Raw genomic sequence first — 24,759 nt, 5'->3', positions numbered from 1 at the left:
ATATATATTTGTATTAAGTTTCAGTATTCATAGACCTTTGCTTAATCTTATCTTGTTTGTTGCTACCCCTTCCTCTCACTTAATCTCTTTCTCCATCTTGAGGAGTGTCTAGGCAGTGAGCACCCTAACTTGTTCATATTGAAAGGGGGTGTCAACAGTATGGGGAAGGGGGCTGCATCTGATTGTTGTTCTTAAAGAGGCTGTTGCCTCTGGGTTTTAGGACTTGTCTGGCATAGGAACACTCTGGTGGGTTTAAGTTTCTGAGAGATAAAACTTGGCAAGTGAATCTTTTATAGAATCTCATGTTAGGGACCTAGGTATTTGGGGACTACTTTTGGTAAGAGCATGGCATACTGTGGCCATTTGGGATGTCTAGCTGGAGCTTGCATAAAAGAAACCTCCAGGATAGGAGAGGCATTTATTTTTGCACCTTCATTTTGCACAAGCCTGTGCTAGAAGGTATCTGAGATATAAAAAGAGAAAGAATACCATCCCTTGCTCTGAAAAGTCTGGAGTCTTGGGCTTCCCTGCTTAGTCCAGTGGATAATGAGCTTCAGAATCGGGCAAACCCAGTGAGAATCCCAGTCCCCTAGGAAGTGTTGGTCCTAGAATAAGTTACTTCTTGAAACATCATTTCTTAATTTGAAAAATGGGTCATTGTGAGAGGTAATCAGATCATTATTTGAGCAAACAATTATTGAGTACATACTTCCTGGCAGGCAAGCACTACATAAATAAGATTGGTTCACACCCTCAAGAGCTTATGAGAAGCTGTTGAAAACAGTGCCTTGCACTTTCTCTATACTTAATGTCTGATTATATTCTGTAGATATGGATACTGCTCTATTTTTTTTTTTTTTTATAAAAACTTAAGTTTGTCTTTTTCTTTTTTATTGTCAAGACTCAGATTATTTGATTTCTTGGAAAGAACCAGTAGTTCCTGTTCAAATTAAAACTTTGCTCTCCTTTCCAATTTATGGCCTCAATCTCTGAAACATTTTATAGTAGTTAATTTTATATTATTCAGCTTTTAAAATATAAATAAGATGGAAATGGAATTAAATAACAGGAATTTTGTATGATTTGCCAAATCATGCATAAATATTTAATCCCAGCTAAAATTAATTGGTTAGTGTGATTTGTGTATTAAGTAAGCTAATAGGAGGGAGGAGAAAGGAGGGAGAGTATGAGAGGCGACACCTGTGGGTACTTAAAAAAATTTTTTTAACTTGAACTTTTAGCAATACTTGAACATACAGATAATCAAAAATGGGGGGCAGTTGCACAGCTACCATAACCTTTTTATATTTCCTTCCAGACATTTTATGCCTAAATATTTAGCATTGGTACTTAACAAAGATGGAATCACCGTGTTCTATTTTTGTGATCTACTTTTTTCCACTTAATATGTTGGGTACATTTTCCATATCAAATTCTCACTATGAGATATATATATATATCTGAACAACAGAGTTTGTAGCCACTGTCTTGTTTCCTGATTAATCATGACCCTATTTTGGATATTAGATGGTTTAAAATATTTTGCCATTAGAAGCAATGCTGTGGCAAACTTCTTTGTAAAATCCTCCAGGTAATCTCTCCAAGTCAGAGGATATGCTTAAGGCTTTTCATACATGTTGCACATGAAAAGGGTGTGGCAATTTATACACCCACCAGCAGTTTTTAAGGTTGCCCTTTTCCCAACATGCTGGGAAATCTAAGTTTTATGATTCTTAATCTTTGTCAATATCATAATGAAAAATAGAGGTGAAATGTAGCTTGAAAAAAATGTCTATTTTAAAGTTGAGTGGGCACTTTTTATATAACATTCGTTTGCTATAAGGTAAGGTCAATAGTGACCTGAAGATTTTAATTTTCTGTGACTCCTTTAACAGTTGAAAATTTAATTATACTTTGATTTGCAAATATTTACCTTTAAGTGTTAGCAATTCTAAAATGTCCTGTTTTTCTAATCAGCTTCTAATTAAGATCAGGTTCTTTGATTTATATAAGATAGAAAGTTTAGTTTGTGTCTGCACATCTATTTAGAAAACTCATCAACTATAAATTGATTCTGTTTTAGAAAGCATGCACTTTTCTTACATAGCTGTCAAGAATGATAGAAATTGTGAAACACTATAGAAGTTGTGATTGTTTTGTACTTTCACAATAAAAATGAGTAACAAATACATGCCTGTCTTTTTTAAGGTGTTATCGATGTTGTACATCTGTTTCTCAGATTCCAGTTTGTGACAGCCATCATACTTCACAGTGTATATCGTCTCTCTAGAGTTCTCTGTGGTTGCGTAGCCCGTGGAGTAGAACCAAGCATTCAAGGCCTGCTTTCAGGAAGAGTGCCTTTTCTTCAGGTCACCCTTTCCCCAAAGATAATCAATGGGAACTAGTCTCATAGGCAAATAATAGGTGTTTCATAGTTACATGTTTCACAGTAGTTCTTTCTTCTGTCTAGAGTTGAGTTTCTTTGTTTGCTTTTGTTGTTTCCCAGGTGACACCATTAAATTTTTTTTTCCAGAGCAGGTGTAGGTTTACAGAAAAATCATTAGAGTAGACCTTGATGCTCAAGTTGTTGCTCTCTTAATAGGCTTCTATAGGAATTTCTTCGTTTTATTTTTTTCTATTTTCTGGTCTCTACTGTTTTTTTTTTCCACTATTCTATTGTATATCAATACAATTGATGCTATTGATATTCTGGTATAATAGAGTACAATTGATTTTTATTTTAGTCTCTAATCATATTTTAATCTTATGAGATTACTTTGATACTTTGATGTCCATACATATTTAAAGACTATTCTAGTTTCCAATCTGTGTTGCTTTTAAATTCTTTATAATAATAAATGTAAACTGAGATTTCTTTCCTTGTTCACGCATCTGGTAGCAGCAGCCGTACATACAAAGACCATATATGTAACCTTTTGGCCACCAAAGCTATATTGTGTTGTGAGGAGTGACTGGTTGATGACAGAACCTAGTGAGGCCCTATCTTTAACTCTGTATGTTCTTTTTGTCTTTCTAAAGTGCTCACTCTTAGTTTTGGAATATTTAGAGCAAAGCCCGAAAATCAGATGGACTGAACTTTGCGTGATGTGCCATCTGTCTGAAACCTTATTCATTTTAAAGCTGTGGATGCTAAGTATCATGGACTTTGATATAATTCGGGTGCTTGAATTGCAGCCCTATGAAATGCATCAGATTGTTCCAGTTGAGCACATACTTTTACAAATGTGCTCCTGTGATATCCTCATCACCCAAAGTAGGATTACCACTCTGAAATCCAAAGGGAAGCATCAAAGAAGTCAACCTACTAGCTCAACTCTCAGTTTCCCCAGATCTAAGACAGAGAAGGGCAAGAGGGCAGGCAGGGCACTAAATTGATACTCTCCTTGACTCTGCTGGGCATGGTGACGCTAGCCATCTTGTGTGAGTTATCTTGTTTGATACACACTATAATTCTTCGAGGCATGTGTTGCTATTCTCCATTTTACAAGAGAGGAAACTGGGACATACTGAGTTTCAACACCCTCCTCAAACTAACCAATATCAAATGCAGGATTTATTCTTAAATTCATTTGACTTCAAATCCAATGTTCATAACCTTATACCAGTTCAGGCCATTGAAACTGTATTAAAGATATTTTTTTTGTTTAGGCTGATAAATCACCAAAATGGGGGAGGATCCTTTATCCACTGGAAGTCATCTCATGGCATGTGAGAGGAAGAAGATTTGGAGCATCCCAGATTTATTCATTGCTAATTGTTAAAAGTGCCTTCCGTCTGGCCAGATATATTTCAGTGAGGCTGGGGAGAGTCAGTGAGTGATATTTTATGGACGGCATCCCATGGGTGCTCATTAATTGAATTGAGGGGGTCTAATCAGAAAGTTGTATGGAAATAAGCTTGACTAAAAGTTTCTCTCTAGATTTGTTCCTGTTTTTTCTTTCCCTATTAGATGATTTAACTGAGTTGCAGACTGCCTAGCTTTAACTCATTTCTAGAATGACAAACTTTTATGTGATATAGTATTTGCCTAGCCCAAAACCAAAACCAAACAAAATTCCACCTTCCAAAGCATCTATTACAAGATCCAAGTACCTTGTATTACATTACTCTTATTGTGAACATAGCACCATGTACCTAAAAGACTACAGTCTTCTCTTCTCCAGTTCCTCCCCTTAAAATCTTTTTTCTACCTTATGGCTGCAAAAATCCCCTTGAGAAGTACTTTGATCCTGTCCTGTTGCCATGAAAACATTTTAAATGTTGATTCAGTCACGTTCATTATTAAAGTCTAAACTCCTTTGTTTTTTTTAATGAAATTTTATGGAGATATAGTCACTCACCATACAGACCATTCCAAAGTATACAATCAGTGACTCACAGTATCATCACATAGTTGTGCATTCATCACCACAGTCAATTTTAGAACATTTTCATTACTCCAGATGAAAGAATATTAATATATTACTGTTAACTATAGTCCATCACTTGCAATAAGTGTGTTTTTTCCCATATACCTCTCTATTATTAACTCCTTATAATAGTGTTGTATATCTGCTCTAGTTCATGAAAGAACTTTTTTTGTTTGTTTGTTTTAAACTCCAGCTTTCCTTCTGGTGACATACATGACTCTAAACTTCCCCTTTCCACCACACTCACACACCATTCAGCACTGTTAATTATTCTCGCAGTAATGTGCTACTATCACCTCTGTCTATTTCCAAACGTTTAAGTTCAGCCTAGTTAAACATTCTGCAACCACTCCCCATTCTTCAGCCTCATTCTATATCCTGGTAACCTATATTCTATATTCTATGTCTGTGAGTTTACATATTATAATTAGTTCATATCAGTGAGATCACAAAATATGTGTCCTTTTGTATCTAATTTATTCCACTTAACATAATGTCCTCAAGGTTCATCCATGTTATCACATGCTTCAGGACTTCATTCCTTCTTCCTGCTGAATAATATTCCATTGTATGTACAAACTACATTTTGTTTATCCATTCACCTGTTGATGGATACTTGGGTTGTTTCTATCTTTTGGAAATTGTGAATAATGCCACTTTGAATAATGGTGTGCAAATGTCTGTTCATGTCCCTGCTTTCAGATCTTCTAGGTATATCCTGATATAGTGGGATTGCCAACTCTATATTTAGCTTCCTGAGGAATAGCCAAACCATGCTCTACAGTGGCTGTACCATTTTACATTCCCACCAGTAGTGTATAAGTATTCCAGTTTCTCCACATCCTCTCTAACATTTGAGGTTGCCTGTTTGTTTAATAGTGATATCTATCACAGAGTGGTATCTCACTGTGGCTTGATCTGCATTTCCCTACGTGCTAGTGAAGATGAGCATCTATTCATGTGCCTCTTAGCCATCTGTATTTCCTCTTTGGAGAAATGTCTATTCATGTCCTTGGCCCATTTTTTAATTGGGTTGTTTGTCTTTTTATTGTTGAGGTGTAGGATTTCTTTATATATATATTGGATATCAAACCCTTATCAGATACATGGTTTCCAAATATTTTCTCCCATTGAGTTGGCTGCCTTTTCACTCTTTTGACAAAGTCTTTTCAAGCACGGAAGTATTCCTTTTGGAGGAAGTTCTATTTGTCTATTTTTTCTTTCATTGCTTGTGCTTGAAGGTCTAAGAAGCTACCTTCTATCACTAAATCTTGAAGATGTTTCCCTATATTTTCTTCTGGAAGTTTTATGGTACTGTCTCTTAGATTTAGGTCTTCTATCCATTTTGAGTTAGTTTTTGTATATGGTGTAAGGTAGGGGTCCTGTTTCATTCTTTTGGATATAGATATCCAGTTCTCCCAACACCATATATTAAAAAGACTGTTTGGTCCCAGTTGAGTGGACTTGGGAACCTTGTCAAAAATCATTTTACCATAGACCTTAGGGTCTAATTCTGAACTCTCAATTTGATTCTGTTGATCAATATGTCTGTCTTTATGCCAGTATCATGCTATTTTGACCACTGTAGCTTTATAAAATGCTTTGAAGTCAGGAAATGTGAATCCTTCAACTTTGTTTGTCTTAAATTATTTTTCATTATTTGGGGCACTTTTCCCTTCCAAATGAATTTGCCCTTTTTGCTCTGTCTTCTAGCTCGCTGATCCTTTCCTCTGCCTTTTCAAATCTATTGTGTCTCCAGTACATTTTTATTTTCATCTACTGTGTCTTTCATCTCCATAAGATATTATTTTTCTATGTATTCTTTCAAATTCTTTATGCTCTCCTAGTGTGTTCCTTATATCCTTTCTCTCTTTATCCTTCTCATTGAAATTATTTAGGAAATTTCTTTGAACATCTTTGATTCGTTGTTCCAAATTCTGTATCTCCTCCGACTTTTTAATTTGATCATTTGGCTTGGCCATGACTTCTTATTTCTTAGTATGTCTTGTAATTTTTTGCTGGTATCTGGGCATCTGATTATCTTGATAACATTATTTTGAAAGTTGGCTTCCTTCTCTTGTCTAAGATTTTCTTTTGATTGAGTCCATGTTAAAGGTCTTCTTTGGTACTTGGTTCATCAGTATTTTGCAGCCAAAACAAGGCCAGAGTCCCACACTGGTGGTGCAGACCACTTCCAAAGGGTCCTGGGGAGGGACAGGAAAGCAACTTCCCAAGACTGCACTTTCCCAATCTTCCCAGCAGATGGCTCTCTTCGGAAACTTAGTCCACACAGCCCTACAAAGGTAAGTTATTGTTTAGCCCTCTTTCCACTCTGTTTGTGAGGTGGGTGGAAATAATGGCCCCTTGGTGCTGTGGGTACCTGTCCAGAAAGGACCCAGGCTGTGAGACCCTGCAGTTCAATTTTGCCACAGTAGGATCAGAACTGCCGCATCCCCCCTCTGTTCCCGGATTCAAGGGCTTACCCAGCTCTCCCAGTTCACAGCAGCCAACCAGGCAGGGTCCGGCCAACCAGAAGCTCTTGGCCTCAAGGTGGGTGAGGGGATGGACGCCGGGAGCTGCAGTGGAGTTGGGTCACTCCTTGCAGTTTCTCCGTGTGTGGAAGTAACAGGGCTGCAGGCACCCCAGGCTCCTGCTTGGAAAGGTTCAAGGCTGCGGGACCCTGAGGGTCAACTTCACCAGCCAACAGCTGAAGTAGGGCTGTGCTACACCCCCTCTTTTCCCTGGGGGGAGGGCCTCTTCTCTCCCACTCCTTAGCAGCCATCTGGGCGAGAATCAGTTCCACCTGATGCTGCCTGCCTCGGGGATGGAGGATGGGTGCCAGGAGCCACCGCCAGCGACTCTCCACAGTTTCTCCATCATAGTTTCTGTGTTTCTTCGTCCAACTCTTCTTTGTATTTTTGCAGTATTCCCTCCCTGGTCTTCCGAGTGCTAGCTGCTTTGGAGACTTTCTGCCTGTTCTTGAGGTGTTTTTGGTGGGGGAGTGAGTTCTGTCTCTCCTATTCCACCATCTTCCCAGAAGTGTCCTTTGTTTTTAAAACCCCTTCACAGGCTCCAGCTTTTTCTTGATCTGCCTGAATCTGTTGCTTAGTGAAATTGACTACTTTATTGACTTTGCCAAACAAACCCAGGACCTTTCTAGCATGCCACCTTTTATCACAAATACTCTATTCCTGATCTCAGTGAGGCTCTCCCCTCTGTTCTCTGCCTGTGCAAATCCTGTGCTTTCCAAAACCATACCCCCTGCCGCTGGGCTGGCAGTGACAGCCCTTTCCCAACCTACACGTGATATTGGGAGGAGGGATCGGCATCTTGTGCCCTTTCCCTTTACAGAAGCAGTTCATTTTAATTTCTAAACTCAGAAATGTTGAAAACTAAAGCCTGTAGAGGAATGTATTGTTTCATGGATATGAAAGTGTATGACATTAACAGAGAATTTGTGGCTTAGCCACAGAACATATGTAAGAAAATGGTGGCCTTAATATGATGATGGGCATGATTTTCAGTATTATAATGAGGTATCAGTCACTTATAGGTTAAAGTTTAAGCTACTGTGAAAGGTAGGCCAATTTTGGTTAGATCCAGCTCCAGTTAACAAGATGGCTTTGGAATTGGGGTGGGGTTAGTTCTGGGCTGACTCAAGATCCTTCATTAATAAGCATGAGGGACTGTTTTCAATGATCATAAGACTTTGAAGTTGAAAAACAGGTAACATGGTACAAGTGGGTGTCCATCACAAGATTTTTACAATTACAAGGTTAAGGATATATAGTTACACAATCAGTATCAGAGATCAAGGCAGCTGGATTACAGTTCAGTAATTTCAGGTATTTCTTTCTGGCTACTCTAATATACTGGGAAGTAAAAAAAGAAATGTCTACATAATGATTCAATAATCATAATCATTTGTTAAATCCTAACTTCTTGGTTATGGTGCTACAGCCTGAGTCCAAGCTCTGTTTCCACCTTCCCTGAGTTATGATTACACCCATTTGCCTTACTTCCATTCTGACCCTTCTGTCAGCAGCTGGCCGTCTTTCCGCCAGAAGCTTGAAGAAATGTGAATCAGGCTTTTCACAAGGCTTACCTAGTATGCCTGACTCCCTCCCCCACACCCCCCTTGACTGAGTGCACAGTTTAGTTCAAATTTCCTCTAGAAACTTCCCCTGTTTGGCGTGGATGCCCCTCAGTGTGCTCCCACCCCTGTCACAGCACTGCCACACTGTGGATTGCCTGCCGGGGGCTTTTTCTACTTGGACTTCAGCTTCCTGACAGTCGGGACCCAAGTCTTACAACTTCATGTCCTGGCAGCACCATAAGGGCTAGGAAATAATAGATATTCCTAAATCTTAGTTGGATGAATGCATGAATAAATGAGAGCTTGCAGTCTAATAGATAAAAATGTTTAAATATCTTCCTTCTACCAACTAAAGTAATATCTATAAATGTTTATAATATTAGAAAACACAGAAAAGAAGAAAATAAAACTCCTAATTTTGTTACAAAAGCTAACTAGTGTTCATTTTTATTTGTGTAGCCTTTCAGTCTTTTTTGGGGGTATGAATGAATGTAGTAATACTGTCTATATGTGTATGTTTGTGTATTTATATATACTATTTTGTAAACTGCTTTTACTTAAAAGAGCATTTTTCTCTGCCATTAAATATTCCATCTGCATGCATTTAGTGAGCATGCATTACTTTTATAATGAGAAGCAAAATCACAGAAAACAACGTAGATTCTTCTATTAAAGTCTTTTTACAATGGAAAGATGTCCAAGCCCTAAGGTACCTGGTAAAGACAGAGCAAACTGGTCTTAATTGCATTCTGTAGAGAATGAAGGATGAATTAAATGAATCACAAGCTGACCTAGTGTTCTAACGTGAAATCTTTAACCATAGTTAGTACTGAATTTTCTAATCCAAGGTCACCTTGCTTTTTAATGGGATCAGAGCTAAATTGGAATCTTTACTGACACTATGAGACAGAATGCCAAGACGCATATTTTGAACAACCTTTAAAGTGCCATGTCCAGGACAACTTAGGTCGAACTCAGCCAGTTTATATTTCAGAATATGAAGCCTGTGACTTTTTTAGGTATTGCGTACCATTATGTCACACTGTATTGTTACTGTGTTGTTTTTAAGGTGAGAATATTGCTAATAAAGGGGGGAAAAAACTAAAAAAACAGAAAGATCTTCTCCAAAGCAAACCCTGAAGAAATATCCATGTCTCTTCATATTTAATGTGTTTTGAAAAAAAAAAACTGAACAAATGTTATGTAATTATTAGTCTCTTAAGTAAATATTTTCACTTCTTTTGAAGAAAATACTTTAAAATGTTTCGACTCCATCTTGCATCCTTTCATTCATGTTACCTTTTGTTTCGTAAACATAACAGCCTAGAATATCATCATCACCTCCCAAATGCACCTTATTCGGCAGCCATCCATGAGTAACTTCAGTAACCAGCTTTGGCAAATGCTTGGAGTTAATCAATGACCCTATAGCCAGAGCTAAGCTCATAAAAAAATAGTCCCTTTATAAGGGGTTCTTCATGGGGGCGCTGTGCTTTCCAGGCGAGGAGTGCCAGCATTTTGGAGAGGAGCTGGGGGGCCTCTTTCCCCTGTGAGCTGATAATCCTGCCAATGGGGGCTGCACACAGCATCTGGGAGTAAGTATGCAGAAACAGGCCTTGTGCTGGGAGTCAGAGTGCACCTACAGAGTGCAAACCAAAACCTGGAGGGCCAGGCTGAGGAGGGATCCAGGCCTGTGAAGCCCGTTCCCAGCGAGCCGCCACTGCCCCCTCCACGCAGTCTGGGATCACCTTACCCTGGGGTGGGACCAGGGGACGCACTGGCAGGCATTACTAGGTCTCCCCACCTTTTTCATATGAAGCTGGCATAGGGATGACTGTGTCCAATCTCCCCAATTTTTAAGGATGGGCCCCTGTTTAATTTTTTTTTTTTTTTTTTTAAATAGGTGAGCAGACCACACAGAATGCATCTTCTGCTTTATATAGATTATGGGCTGCAGGTTAAGGTCCCTGGCCTTGAGATTAATATCTGCTTTCAGTTTTGACTTATTTTTGAAAGATGTTTTTGTAACTATTAACTTGTTTTGGTCATTGGTTCTAAAAAGAGCTTTCCTATTATTTTTGGCGTTGCATAACAATGCAGTGTATTTGGTTGACGCTTTGTCAATACGGCTCTTTTGCTAGTCACACTGAGACCCTTTAGCGGGCATTACACAGGGTGGGGAAAACCTAACCCTTGGCTTCTTTCGGAACTGTAAAATACTGAAACCCGAAAACCACAGGGCAAGGCAGTTCTTTTTCACATAAGGACCTCAGGCCAGAACTTTGAGCTTGGGGCAAGATTTTAAAAGGTCATACTTTTCTGGTCTTGATTTCTGTGGTCAGAAAGTGGGCTGCTGAGGTCATATTCAGAATGGAGCCTCTGGAGCTTTTAGACTGAAATGCGTTTCACTATCTTTAATTTATAATCAGTAATATAAGGGAACAATGGCGCTGCGTGCATGTGCCTTTCAGTACTTTCTAAGTCACTTTTCTCTATTCCCTTTCATCACCTATCTTCTTTCAGGATTTCCCATTTTCTGTGCCATCATGAACTCTGAAATATGTTTTTAATGCAAGAGCTGTTAAATTGTTTAGTGGTCCCTGCTTATAAGTTTTAAATCAGGTGGGTGGCTAGGGGTTATATTTTACGTACATATAGTCCAAACTTCTTTTTCTACCGGACCAGTGGCTCTTGAAAGGATAATACTGTTTTAGCTGCTTCTGAGGTATTTTGGTTTAGCTTATTGGTTTACATGGTAGCAAGATTTTAGATGCTTATATAAAAGGAACTTTCTAAAAGATGTCTTTGAATATAGAATGGACTTCCCCACACATGTAATATCCCTGCCACCAGTATGAGGAGTTAGGTTCTCTCATACTCATTTTAGAAGCTTAGAGAGATTAAGGAATCTGTAGCTAATAACAGGCAGAACCAGTTTGGGAGGTTCGGTCTGTGATTTAGAAATCTGTGCTTTTGCTAGTTTACCCTATAGCTATGTTTAAAAAGAAAGAAAGAAAGAAAAAAATGCAGCAATAAATTAAATCCCACCCTAAGTCCTGGTGAGTCTTGTTTAATGAAAATAGATTGCAGTTATACCTAGAGTCCATAGACTTAAGGTATGAAAAGTAGAATAATGTTTTGTTCTAAGCATCAACTCTTAGATTTTTCATCAGGTTTTACATCCCTCACACTGCCACTTTGCCAGTGACAGGCTTTTATCAAACAGTGAAACCAGACTGACCATAAAGGAAATAATAAAGCAAATTGGGTCCCAGGTCCACTCTTAACTTGCTGTGTGGTCTTGGGCGAGTTCGTTCATCTGCCTAAGCATCTGTTGCTTCATCCAGTAAACAGGAATAGCATTCACAGTGCCTTCCTCGTTGGGTGACTATGAGAAACAAATACACTTATTTGGGTTCTGAATGAAAGTTGTTGCAGCAACTGCTGCTCTTTCTCCTGCAAGCTGTAGGGCTTGGCGGCCTCTGAAGCAAGGCTGCTGCCTTCCAAGAACCGGTATCACTAACCTTTGAATGCCTTCTTCAGAGCTGACAACTTTCTCTGCTAAAGGAGGATTTATTTGTAATTTGCCTATGGTGTCTCCCATGGGGGGAGTCCCTGAAGGAGACTTGTGTTGAAGCTGAAGCTCTTGGAGGTTTATGAAGAAATCTGGTTAAGCCCAGATTTCTAATTTAGCAGAAAGCCTGAACCAAGCTTGCATACCAGCTTTTGGTATTGACTGTTGCTGGATAGGTTGGACCCGGTTCTGTGGCAGGAGGAGTGTGCGTGGCAGACTTTTCCCTGGGCCCGTCGCCATGCCATCTTGCTGGACACCATTGTGGTCTCTCTTTCTGGTCCTAGCCCAACCTCCCCAACGTGGCTCCACAGCAGTATCCACCCTGCGGGGCTGGCCCTGCCGCTGTCCGGCTTATGCCACTCGGTCTTCAGTTGTTCACCTCCCTCCTTGGCACATACCCCACATGGGAGCCAGCTGTGCGGCTGTTTACTTCATGTTCTTTAAGGGACCTAAATCCACTCTCCTTCTTGTTTTTACTTAGCCTTTTCCTGCACAGTAATATCTGTGAAATCAGAGGTATAATATAAATATATAATACTAATGCTTTTTAAATAACTAATAAAATATGTTTTATTTTAAGCATAAACATATTCTTTGTACCCTGTAAAGTCACTGAAGCTGCCCCTGCCACATTTTGGAAAACTGGCCCCATGAAAAGGTCCAGGGCACTTTATCTCATGCCCAGGGCTGTCTGTGACTCAGTGGCCCAGCCCCACGGGCTTCTTTGTTCCCATCTCCCGCCATTCCATTAAGCAAAGAAGTCTTACTCTTTGACTCCTCCTGCTGGAAACTCCTCCCCTGCCTGAGGATTCCTGTTCAGCACAGATATCCTGGCTCAGCTGCCCCCTAGCTTCCCCCGCTGGATGGCTGGTACTGCGTTGGGGTGTTGTGTTTGCTCCCAGCACAGTTATCCTAGCTCACATACCCCCTAGCTTCCACCACTGGATGGCTGGTACTGCACTGGGGTGTTGTATTTGTACCCACCCACCTCAGTGCTCTCAGGCAGGGCTTGCCCCACCACAGACACCTTGCTCAGAAGTCACCAGTGCCTGGTGGCATCACCCACTTTCCGCTCTGCCACATCTTATTTGACCGCATGACAGCATCACCCCACTCTTAAAATGCCAAGTCTTTGCACAGGGTCCCTCCAGTAAAATGCCATTTTCCCTCGCCCCATGCATCTGATTCTTCTCCTTCTTAAGCGTGTCCCCCAGGGAAGCCTTCCCTGACCCCAGCCTCAGGTGCCTCTCCCCTGGGCTCACTCTTATTTAAAAGAAAAAAGAAGGGGAGGCAGCGGCCTGAGCACAGAGGCCAGAAGGCCACATTGGAGCAAAGATACTAGGGCATATGGGTGGAGCAGAGTAAGTTTTGGGGAATGGCTGCCTCATGCCATGAAACAGCTCTCAAGCAGCCCTCAAGAAATTTGAATGTATCCTAAGACCTAAAAGGAGACATGGGAAGGATTTTACACAGCTGGGTGACATGAGAAATTTGCCTTTTATAAGATCACTTCTACCTCCGTTTCTTCCTGGCCTCCTTCCAGGCCTACTTCTGCTTCCTCTTTAAGTATTAGCCTTTCCCAGTTCTCTGCACTTGACCTGCTCTCGGCCGCATTCTTGCCGCACCCACTGCTTCATGATCAGTTAGCTGGCGAGTGTGGCAGTAATTACTGGTAGCTGTGTTGGCTCTGCCAGCGGCCCCAGATAGAGTCCTCAGGCAACCGAGGAGCTCAGTGACTCATCTGAGAACATACAGTGAATCCCAGAGTGAATTTTGTAAAAGCCATCAACGGTATCAGGAGTTCAGAGGTCATGACAGCTGATGACGGAGACACCACTGGGTTTGACAGTTAGTGGCTTTTGAAAAATCAGCTTCATTAAAGTGGTGAGGAGGGGAACAACATTTAAAAGCTCTACCTCCTTCCAGAAGGTATCTGAGGCAGGGTTAGCAAAGGCTAATAAAATTAGAAGAAGTCAGGAATGAAAAGGAGTTGGAAAACATGCTAACTTCAAGTATTAACAATATACTGTAAAGGGAAGCTGAAATATGGGAGGGGAGCTTTAGGGAGAAACAAAATCCATAAACTTTTATTTTTTAAGGATGGGTTAATGTAAGCAGGTTTATGGGTCAAGTTGAAGAAGATAGAAGGGCTGGAAAGGAGGGGAGAGGTGAGGCTGGAAGTAATGAAAGAAAGCCACAGAGAACGGGACTGTCAGAAGTACAGAGAGGAAGGTTAAAACAGGTCGACAAGGAGCTACTGCTGGAGAAAGATTGCTAAGAGGATGGTGGAGGGAGCACATTAGAATTATGCAGCAGAGAATCCTCAATTCAGCGACGGGATGGGTGGGAGAGAGGGGTTGAGAGATTGAGAAGGAGAGGGGCATAGAAATAAGCTAGAGGTGAGGGTGGAGCTGCACTGAAGGAGAGCTTTTCCTAGGCAAGGTTAGGTGCCTTTTTTTGTAGTGGTTCCATGAATATGATCCGTATGAATAGTCAAATCCAGCAACATTCATCTTCCCAAGAGAAAAGCTAGAAAGGTGTTTCTGTAGGAGGGTGTTTGGAAGAGCAGGTACAACAGAAGGAGCAAAGCTGTGGGTCTCCAGGGGTGCCACTGAGGGTGAGGTGGAAAGATTGGCCTAGAAGGGGGTGACCAGGAGGGACCTAGGGGAGGGCTGGGGAAGGAGGGGGGTGTCAAGATGACAGCACAGTTGGCACAGTCAGGAGGAAGGAGTGGGTGAGGTGGAGTGTGCAGGGACAGTGAGGGGAATTTCAGAATTTGAAATCTGTTTCCAGATGGCAGGGTTGAGTTCTGGAAACTAATCATTAGGAAAACCCAGATAGCCGAAAAGAACCATTCCGAGAATTAGGTTAAATAAACTTAAGACAACTGTGATCTCAGGGGAAAAGGATGAGGTCATGTCCTCCTCCTCTCCCTCCCCAGTTAAGTAGTAAAACAAAGGAGAGAATTGAGCAGACGCAGAGCTGGAAAGAGAGACACAGACTCCTTTCCCTTCTGGTCTTCAGAGGCCTAACAACTTAAGGAAGCAAATTGGTTCCAAATGAATTTTGATTCTCTCTTGTGGAACAGGCCATTTTAACTCTTTGTTCCTTCTGCTCTTCCCTCAGAGGCACAGTATGAGGGCCTTCTCTGCGTGGGAGAATGAGGGAAGGTTAGGTGGGAGGCCACTGCTGAGGGAAATTGGGCTTCCCCGGTGCCCCGAATGCCTGAGAGAAAGGACGTGAACAGTCCTGTCAGGGAGCTCCACTGCCACACGTTTCTGATGTTTCCCACCACACCTCGTCCGAGGCTTCCCAAAGCTGAGGTGACTGTTGGCTACAGAGATGGAGCCCATGGCCTAGGAGAGGAGGGAGACCATGCTGAGCTGCTGTCCTGCCTGCCGCGGCCAGGGGAGGACCATTCCCAGATGTCCAGCTGTGGGGCAGCTGTCCCCACAGTGTTTCCCAGGCACGGAGCCCAGGCTGGCAGGTCCCAGGGCCTGAGGGCCATGCTGTGAGCCTACAGCTGGAAGCAGCAGGAACAGGGAATGGGCAGCATGTGCTCAGTATCCTTTAAAGAAGAGGTGGTCCACTTGGACTGTCTGGAACATTTACAGGGATGGGGTGTTTGAACACACTCTTCAGTCTTGCTGAGCCTCAGTTTCTTCATCTTTAAATTGGGTGTCATGATACTTACCTTGTAGAGTTATCATGCAGTGTGAGATCCTCCAGGCAGGAAATCACATCCTTTCTTTTTTGGTAGCTGATATATTCTATTTCACCAGCCTGGATTAAAATAAAAGGCCACGTCTCTGTTTAATATTATAATGTTCATGACACTGCACCTCTATTCTGAGCTATTTGAGGATGTTTTTCTCCCCTCTCTGGAGACCTTCCTCCCATGGTATATCCAGGAATCCCCTGGCTGCTCTTAACCCACCAATGGTGCAGTAGCCACTGTGACCTCCCCCAGACCCAAAGAAAGGATTCACCACTTCCTGAAAACCCAGCAGTCCCGAGAGAAGAGACTTGGGATAACCCCCTGACCTGGTTACCCCCAGCCCCAGATGTGGATTCCTGCCAGGCTGACTTGTGCCGGAGCTGACTTGTGCCCCTTGAAGTAGCTCATACATGTGCGTATGATAGTGCAGTCATTGTCTGCTGTTACATGCCCACAGTGGCAGGGGGCTCAGTGTAAGTGTCAGCATCAGCAGCACGCTGTGCCCAAATCAGCCTGCCCTAAAGTATTCATGGCACTGCTGGGAATACAGGCCAACAGTCTGAACCAAACCACTGCCTCTATCCCCTTTCAGGAAGGGTGGGTGGAAAAAGGGCTGGTATCCTTTCCCAAGGGCCTACCTCTATTACGACCACTTCAGTTTATCAGAGATGGCCTAATAACCTTGATCTTCAGAAGAAGAGGCATTAGGCACTAGATTTCTCCTTTGCAGGAGATCCTTGGACCTTAGGCAAATCTTCCCTCTCTCCCACCCTCCATTCAAGTCACCCTTCCCATGGGTCAAGGGAATGAGTTGTCTTCATCAAGCAAGAAATGTCCCAGTTATATACTCCCTTATGTGATACATCGAATTATGTACCCCAACGAGTACATGTTCTTAATTTTAATCCTCTTTCCTGTGGGTGTGAACCCCGTTGTAAATAGGACCTTGGAAGATGTTATTTTTAGTTAATGTGTGGCTCAACTGATTCAGGGTGGGCCATAAACCAGATTGCTGGGGCTTATAAAAAGAACTTGTAAGTCATAGAAGCAAAGAAAGGAAAACACATTGCCATGTAACGAGAGGCAGAAATACAACTCAAGGAACCCCAAGGATCGCTGGCAACCAGCACTAGTATGCTCCAGATCTTTGAGAAGAAAGCAAGCCTTGCTGATAGCCTGATTAGGGACTACTTCTAGCCTCAAAACCATGAGCCAATAAATTCCATTGTTTAAGACAACTAATTGCGTAGCATTTGTCATAGCAGCGTGGCAAACTAAGACACCTTGCTTTTACACAATTAAAGAAGACTTCTCAAATGGTCTCCCCAAGCAACTTCACATCTCCATCACCAGAAGTTGTATTCAATGAGAGAATCTATTGTAACAATTGCCAGACTTCAGTCACTAAAATTTTTAATGACCTGCAGTTTTCACAATTTACATTTTCTTGTAATGTCTAAGAAGAAAGGAAATCTTCACTCCAAATCTGTGCCTTATCCCTGACGCCTTTTCAGTCTCGTGCGAGAATGTACAGCAGCATTTCTTGGAGTGCTTGCTGCTTTACTCAGTGTTCATGCTTGTGCAAGGACTTCCCGACTAGGGAAAAATATCAGGGGACAAAAGAGCAGTCCTTCATGAAAGTGGGTCCAAAAAGTGGTAAAAAAAAATGTGTCTTGTGCCGTAACTAGGAAATTAACTGGGGAATGATTCAAAACCCATGTGGAGTAAAAGGAACTCTTCATCCTCTCCAGCAGTGTGGTGGAAAGAATCCTCGTTCCCACCTAGGAAATCTAGTCCTGGCTGGGACACTGATTGCTGGCTTCAGAGCCCTATTAACTGTGTATCTAAGGAGAGTTGGTTGGACTAAATGGTATCAGTATCCCTGCTAGCGTAACATTCCAGAAGGTCCGCTCCACGAGGACACAGAAATTGCCCAGGAAGTATTTGTCAAAGGAAGCAAAGTCCTCCAGCTAGAGACTATCGGGAACAAACCTGGAATTGACCAAGCTGGGTTTATGAAGAACACATACCACAAGGAGCTGTGGGCCATGTCAGTAAAATGGTGTCAGAAAGGCGTTCACAGGATTTAGGTTTATGTGGGTGATTTGGAGAGGAGTTAAGAAAGCAAACTTTGCTCTGGATTGAATGTTCTCAGGAAGCAGGGATAATTCTATGACTGGATATCTTAATAGCTCTTATCTAGAAGGAGGGGAAGTTGCAGAGGCAACTACCATAATTGATAAAGATGCACGATAACTAACGTCAGGCAGGTTAGGAGGATATATAGTCATTTTGTGGTTGGACAATGTTCATGTTTTTGTTTGTGTACAGAAATGATAACAGTGGTAGTTTTTCTTGTGGTCCATCCTGATCACAGAGGGCGTCACAGAGAGGCCTTGTGGATGTTGGTATATACTATGAAATTGTTCATGTCCAACAAGAGACAGCGAGGGCCGAGCTGTGAGTGTCTAGCCAGCTCTAGCAACACTGAGACCTGCTGATAGTGCTAGGCTTGCTCCCAGGTATCAGGGGCTGCTTTGCTTTTTCTCACAGGTAGACTAGCCACCAAGAAATTAGGAAGCCAGTGGTGCCTATGCATATTCTCCAGTGTGGATGTGCATGTAATAAATGTATTCTTTATTAAAGGCTAATTAGCGTGAAGCATTTTGGTTCTCAGGTATACTCAAAAAGAAATTTTAAGTATTTTGAAAAACTGGAAGTTAGAATTGTATACATATCACACTTCTCCTGAATGATGAGTTATTTCTTGTTTCCTAAATTAATCTATTTTAATAGGAAATTCCATACTACAGGGTTAAAATAGTTCAAAGATTCAACAGAATATACATATTGCTGGTGGGAGGGCAAAAGTAATGCATCTCCTATAAAGGGCAACGTGGTAGTACATGTCAGAATTATAAGTGAATTAATCCTTTGACGATGCAATCCCACTTCTGGGAATTTATCCTACACCTCTACTTGTGTGAGATGACTCATGTACGAAATTATTTGCAGTGACATAGTTTGCAATAGTAAAATTTTGGAAACAAGCCAATAACCGGCTATAAAAGATTGTTATGTAAACTGGGGTAAATACACACAGTAAAGTATTGGGTAGCTGGAAAAGAAAGAATGAAGAAGCAGCCTATACACTGATGCAGAAAGATAGCCAGGGTCTATTAAGAAGTGGAAAAAGCAAGACACAGAGTAGTACTACTTTTTATTTTAGAAAGGGAAGACAAAAGAAATATTTATTCTCATTTATTTGTGTCTGCATAAAGAGCACTACAAATACAGCAGGAACCTCATCAAGTAGTCACCTGCAGGGGCCGGGGGTGGGCACAAAATGGGGTGGGCAGGGATGTGGGTGTGAAGGGGACTTCGCCTTTTCCCAAAATTTAAATAATCTAAAGGTAGATATAGGTGATGTAAAATCTCTCTTCCACCATCCTCTTCCATTCCCCAAAGGTAACCATTTTGACCATTTTTTTATGTAAACTTTCAGAGTAGTCTACATATAGTCGTAACATATATACACACACACACACAAACATACATACACATGTATAATTTTAAAAATAGGAATGGTCACATAGCATAACACTGATCTGCACCTTGTTGTGTGGTAACATTCCATGTTTTGAAGGGATAGGAGAATTTGCAAAGGAAATACACCTTTAGTTTATGTGAAAATTGGAAATTCTGTTTTGGGGCAGGGGAGACATGATTGAGGGAAAGAACAGCTTAGAAGCGCACTGAATAATAGTTAATGTTCACATTACATGAAGGCTCTCACAATTGAAAAGGAAAACGTCAACTCCACATTCACAAAGAGCCAACTGAGGAAAGAAAAGCCACAGCCAGGAAGAAAACATTGAAAAATGTTCAACCCCCTAACACTCAAAGAGGTACAAAGTAAGTTGGGTAAAATTTATGTCCATTGAATTCACTTATGAAACTAACACACAGAATTAGTGCTGGTGGCAGAGTAAACTAGTCAGCCTTTCAAAGGCAAGTTGGCAGGATGAATCACCAGCTATAAAATCATGCCCTTTGGCCCAGTAATCTCTTTTCTGGGAACTAGTTTTGAGGAAGTAATTCAAAACATGCACCAAGACACAGGCAATGAGGATGTTCATTGCAACATCATTAGTAAAATCAAAGAAACGGAAACAAGCTAAATATCCTGACAACATGGGATTGCAGGCTAATTGTGGGTTTATTAGTTTCATAAAATATAGCTATTGGGGAGTTAAGGCTTAAAATATCCAGTTTCTATTTAGAATGATGGAACTGTTCTGGTAACGATGATGATAGAATGTAATTAACAGCACGTAAATATTTATCTGAATGTGATTAAAAGGGGAAATGTTAGGTTGTATATATGGTACTAGAATAAATTAAAAAAAATCCTTGCAACTGCACAACCCACACAGTGAACTTTAAGTTAAACCATACACTATAGTTAATAGTATAATTATAAATATGTGCTTTTATCAGTTGCAACATACGTACCACACCAAGGCAAGGTGTTAGTAATAGGGTGGTATTATTGAGAATGCTGACTTTTATGCCTGATTGTTCTGTAAACTCACAATTTCTCCAATTAAAAAAAATTTTCTAAATCCTTGGATATAAAAACTAAATGAATAACCACAAGAATAAATAATAGCTACATGGTAAATGTGCATTATATAATTTTACATGTAATAGACAATTATGTCTTGGCTATGATTGCAATGAAAAGAAAATTGAACATATGTGTAGTTAAGGATTGATAGGATTGTGGAATCCTAAAATTTAACAGTTTGATCCATTGAGGTCTCAGAATTGTGGATGACATTTTTTTTTCTGTTTTAGTCCTAATAATATTGTTATACTATTTTTATATAATTATATCTTTAAAAATTAATGATTAACGTTGTGCCAAACAGTAGCCTCAGAGTGGAATTATAATTTTGAGATTAAAAGGATCATCGTGCATTCCACCACCGTGATGGTTACAGGTGGAGAATCCAGGTCAGAGGGCTTGTGACTCATCATGATTCACACTGGAACCAAGAGCTAGTGTCCTTTGCTTGGTAGCTAGCCATCTCTCTGTTAAATCTTGAGAGATGCTTCAGAACCTTTATATGTTAAATAGGTGTAAGAGAACAGAAAAACTGGAAGCAAACTACATTTCTATGTCAAAATTAAGTCTCTTTTGGGATTCACCAGAAAAGATGTTTTTGGCAAAGGGAATAGCCTGAGCAAAGGTGGGTGGCTTTCCCAGCCCACTGAGCATCCAGGAAATGTGGGGGGCTCAGTCCGGAGCATGAGTGAAGAAAGAAAGATGGATTCGAGGGAAATCATCAGGAGTCACAGGCCTGGAGAGAGCAACTGCCAGGCTGCCCCACCTGCCCCAGCTTCTACCACTTCAGTGCTGGCAGGATGTAAAAAAAAAAAAAAAAATTAAGTCTCTTTCTACTGTTAAAGTAGTAGCTGGCATTATTCCTGGCATTTTCTAGTTTATCAAAGATATTTTATTAAAATTATAAAATTTTAACAGAGCTTTGAGGTACAGAAGACCCATTCAAGTATTGTTTATCTTTGTTCTCAGTTAAAACCTCCGATCCATTTTTCTTTGGTGAATACAAGTGTCTGATAAATTAAGATCCAATGAGAACAAATATTTGATATAAAGATTTCATCAATGGTGTTTTTCAAGTTTTATGCCCCATTTCTTAATCTCAGATTACAGGTCTAATAGTTTCTCATTGCTCTAGACTTATCTGTTGCTTTCATTTGTTGACTCTTATTTCCAGGGTTTGGAAGACCTCTAGTAGAGATATCTTCACAATGGGAAATTTCCCATTTAGCAAAATGGGTTTGTGAGGCAGGGAAAAAATGATTGAATGTACCCAAATCCCCAGTAGCACCTGCTCGGAAGGCAGACTTGGTGTTAACTCCCTATCACTCCCCTGTTTTTCAGGGTGGATCACTTGTACACATTCTTTGTTCAGTGGTCTCCTGACATCTATGGGAAAGATGCCAAAGAGCAAGGCTTTGTGGTGGTGGAAAAGGAAGAACTGAATATGATTGACAACTTCTTCAGCGAGCCGACCACCAAGAGCTGGGAGGTGAGCACTCAGGAGGGTTCAGTTGAGTGTACAATTGAAATGTTCTCGTGTTCGTATTCCAAGTAACTGGCTGCTAAGAAATTAGGCTTCCTGTGCAACTATGAAGTCACAGAGGAAAATACATTTATTCCTGTTTGAAGCAAGTTATTTTTATGTGTGTCAGAAGGACACCACCACACATACGCATACACGTACAGGTCATTCTGGCCACACTAGACTGATCTCATTGTTTTGCTCAGAGCTCCATGCCTTAGTTCAGAAGTCAACAAACTTTTTCTATAAAAGGCCAGATAGTAAGTGTTTCCAGCTTTGCAGGCCACACCATCTCTCTTGCAAATACTCAACTCTGCCATTATAGCATGAAAGCAGCCATAGACAATATGTGAACGGTGAGCATAGTGGTATTAGAGAGATGGTCTAATTAGACAATGGATTCAGGAACGGACTTACCAGAACTCCTGAGTTCCTCGGCCCGTATTCCATCCACTATACCCATCTGGCAGTCTGCACTCCTGGGTAACTCCACCCTCACAATTTCTCTGCTCCTAGGTGGCCAAGCATTGCTTAAGAAAATCTCTCAACCAGGGAGAATGGTGCTATTTTGGTTTGCTGTAGCTGCCAAAATGCAATATACCAGAAATGGACTGGCTTTTAACAATGGGGATTTATTAGCTTTCAGGTTTACAATTCTAAGTCCGTGAGAATGTCCCAGTTAAGGCGCCAACAGGATGATACCTTCTTTGAAGACCAGTTACTGGTGAGCTTGGGCTTCTCTGTCAAATAGCAAGGTACATGGCGACTTCTGCTGGTCTCCTGGGTTTTGTTGCTTCCAGCTTCTGGTCACTGACTTCCTCTCTCAGCTTCTGTGGGTGTATCCTTGTCTCTCAGCTTCTCTGGGGCTTTTTCCTTGAGCTTTTCTGGGGCTTTTTCTGGGAGCTTCTCTGGGTTTTCTGTGTGTCCTTTATCCTCTTTTAAAGGACACCAGTAAGAGGATTAAGACCCACCTTCAATGAGGTGAGTCACATCTTAGTTGAAATAACCTAATGAAAAGGTTCCACCTACAATAGGTCTGCACCTGCTGGAATGGATTAAAAGAACATCATCTTTTCTAGAGTACATATTAGCTTCAAACCAACACAGGTGCCATTACAAATGCATGATTTCTGAATTATCTGGGTCCTCATATCTGATTATGGAAACTCTTTTCCTTATTTATAGTCATCTCCCTTTTCTAAGCCCTTACCAGTCTCCTTAGCTCCCTAGCCCACCTCACCCTCCTTGAATCCCAGAATTTGGCCTTCCCCTCATTTCACAAAGAAAAGACCATTTGACAGTATTCCCCTTAACTTTCCCTCTTCTCTGCTTCTTAATTTACCTGGGGAGAGGTGTATCTTTCATATTTGGCTCAGGGAAGGGGTGTATCTTTCCCCTCACTAAGGCTGACTTATGTTGTATCAGTTACAAGTGTCCTCTCCTATTTTTTTTATTCTCTCTTTCCCTCTTGGCTCCTTCCCTTTCACCAAGATATGATAAAGATTCAAATGAAGGAAGAAAGGAAAGGGAAAAAACCCTCCTCTTCACCTTTAATTCTTTTCAGGTTCTTCCATACACCTTCTGTTCTACCACCACCAAACTTTTGGAAAAACCTGGTTGCCACTCATTGTCAATTGCCTTTTACTCCTCAGTACCTTGCAGTCTGACTTATTCTCCAGTCACCACTGAAATCACCCCCTCTCAGGTCACTGGAGGCTTCCTGATTGCCACTATCATTCTATGTGACCTGCATTTGACCCTACTGATCTCATCAAAGCTCTTGAAACTCTTTTCCCACTTGGTTTGCCCAGAACCATTCCCCAGTTTCACCTTTCTCTGTCCGACCATTTCTTTATACTCCTGTCTTTTCTTCTGTTAACCCCTTAAATGTTTCCTCTTCCAGACTACTATAACTGATCTATTCTTGTTCTCCATCACCCCTAAAGGTCTTCACATTATCTTCTGCCTTCCATGATCACCCAAGCACTGACCATTCTCAGGTCTTTATCTGCTTTCCCAACCCCTCTCATGCACACTCAATCCTCCTGGTGAGCAGGAGGCATCTCCAACTCGACACACCTTCCTCCAGGGTTTTCTTTGCCTCCTGCATTCTTCATTTTGATTAATGGTTCTGTCAAACTCCCTACCACCCAAACTAGAAAGATTTATACCATCAGCTCCTCTCTCTCCCTCATTTTCACATCCAGATAGCCCCCAAATCTTTTCATCTCTTTCTCAGGAATGTATCTTGACCAGTCTCCATAATCTTTCCCCGTTGACATTGCTTTACTTGCTTTCACTTTTACCACAGTATGCTAACTGATTTTACCAAGTTGACCCTTCCCAATCCAGTCCATCCTCCACACCATAGCTAGAGTTGTTTTTTAAGATTTCATTCATTTCTTTAGTCAGATGGTGACTTTGACAGATCAATGGCTGCATATCAGGGACCAGGAGATGTGTTGATTTGCTCAAGAAATGATACCACGGCTACAACAGAAGCTGCAATTAGAGTCACCACTGGTTAAGTTTACATTAATCCACTGTCATCCTCCAAGATCCATCTATTTTCTGCCCAGGCCAAATAGGAGAGTTGATTGGGGATGTAGTGGGAATCACCACCCCTTTCTTCAAGTCCTTAATGGTGGCACTAATCTCTGCAATCCCTCAGGAATGCAGTATTGCTTTTGATTTACTTGTTTAGTAGGTAGAGGCATGTGCCAGTTTGGATGCATTTTGTCCCCCAAAATGCTATGTTCTTTGATGCAGTCTTGTAGGGGAAGATGTAT

The 24,759-nt window shown here is 41.2% G+C and overlaps 1 protein-coding gene across 8 annotated transcripts in view; it reads left to right on the top strand.

Moving 5' to 3' along the window:
* The window catches only part of NCOA7 (nuclear receptor coactivator 7), a 154,789-nt gene that overhangs the window by 114,831 nt on the left and 15,199 nt on the right, over nucleotides 1-24,759 (top strand). For 7 of the 8 annotated variants that reach the window (XM_037843822.1, XM_037843827.1, XM_037843825.1 and 4 more), the window contains one exon: nucleotides 21,790-21,937. In XM_037843822.1, coding sequence (XP_037699750.1) covers nucleotides 21,790-21,937 — 148 coding nt within the window. Of the gene's footprint in view, nucleotides 1-21,789; nucleotides 21,938-22,609; nucleotides 22,695-24,759 lie in introns of all 8 variants that reach the window. The other variant, XR_005217974.1, reaches the window with a different exon arrangement.

Source organism: Choloepus didactylus, chromosome 7 (genome assembly GCF_015220235.1).
Source record: "Choloepus didactylus isolate mChoDid1 chromosome 7, mChoDid1.pri, whole genome shotgun sequence".
Taxonomy (NCBI): Eukaryota; Metazoa; Chordata; class Mammalia; order Pilosa; family Megalonychidae; genus Choloepus; species Choloepus didactylus.
The sequence above is the reverse complement of the archived record's forward strand: the minus strand, read 5'-3'. Positions and strand labels throughout refer to the sequence as shown.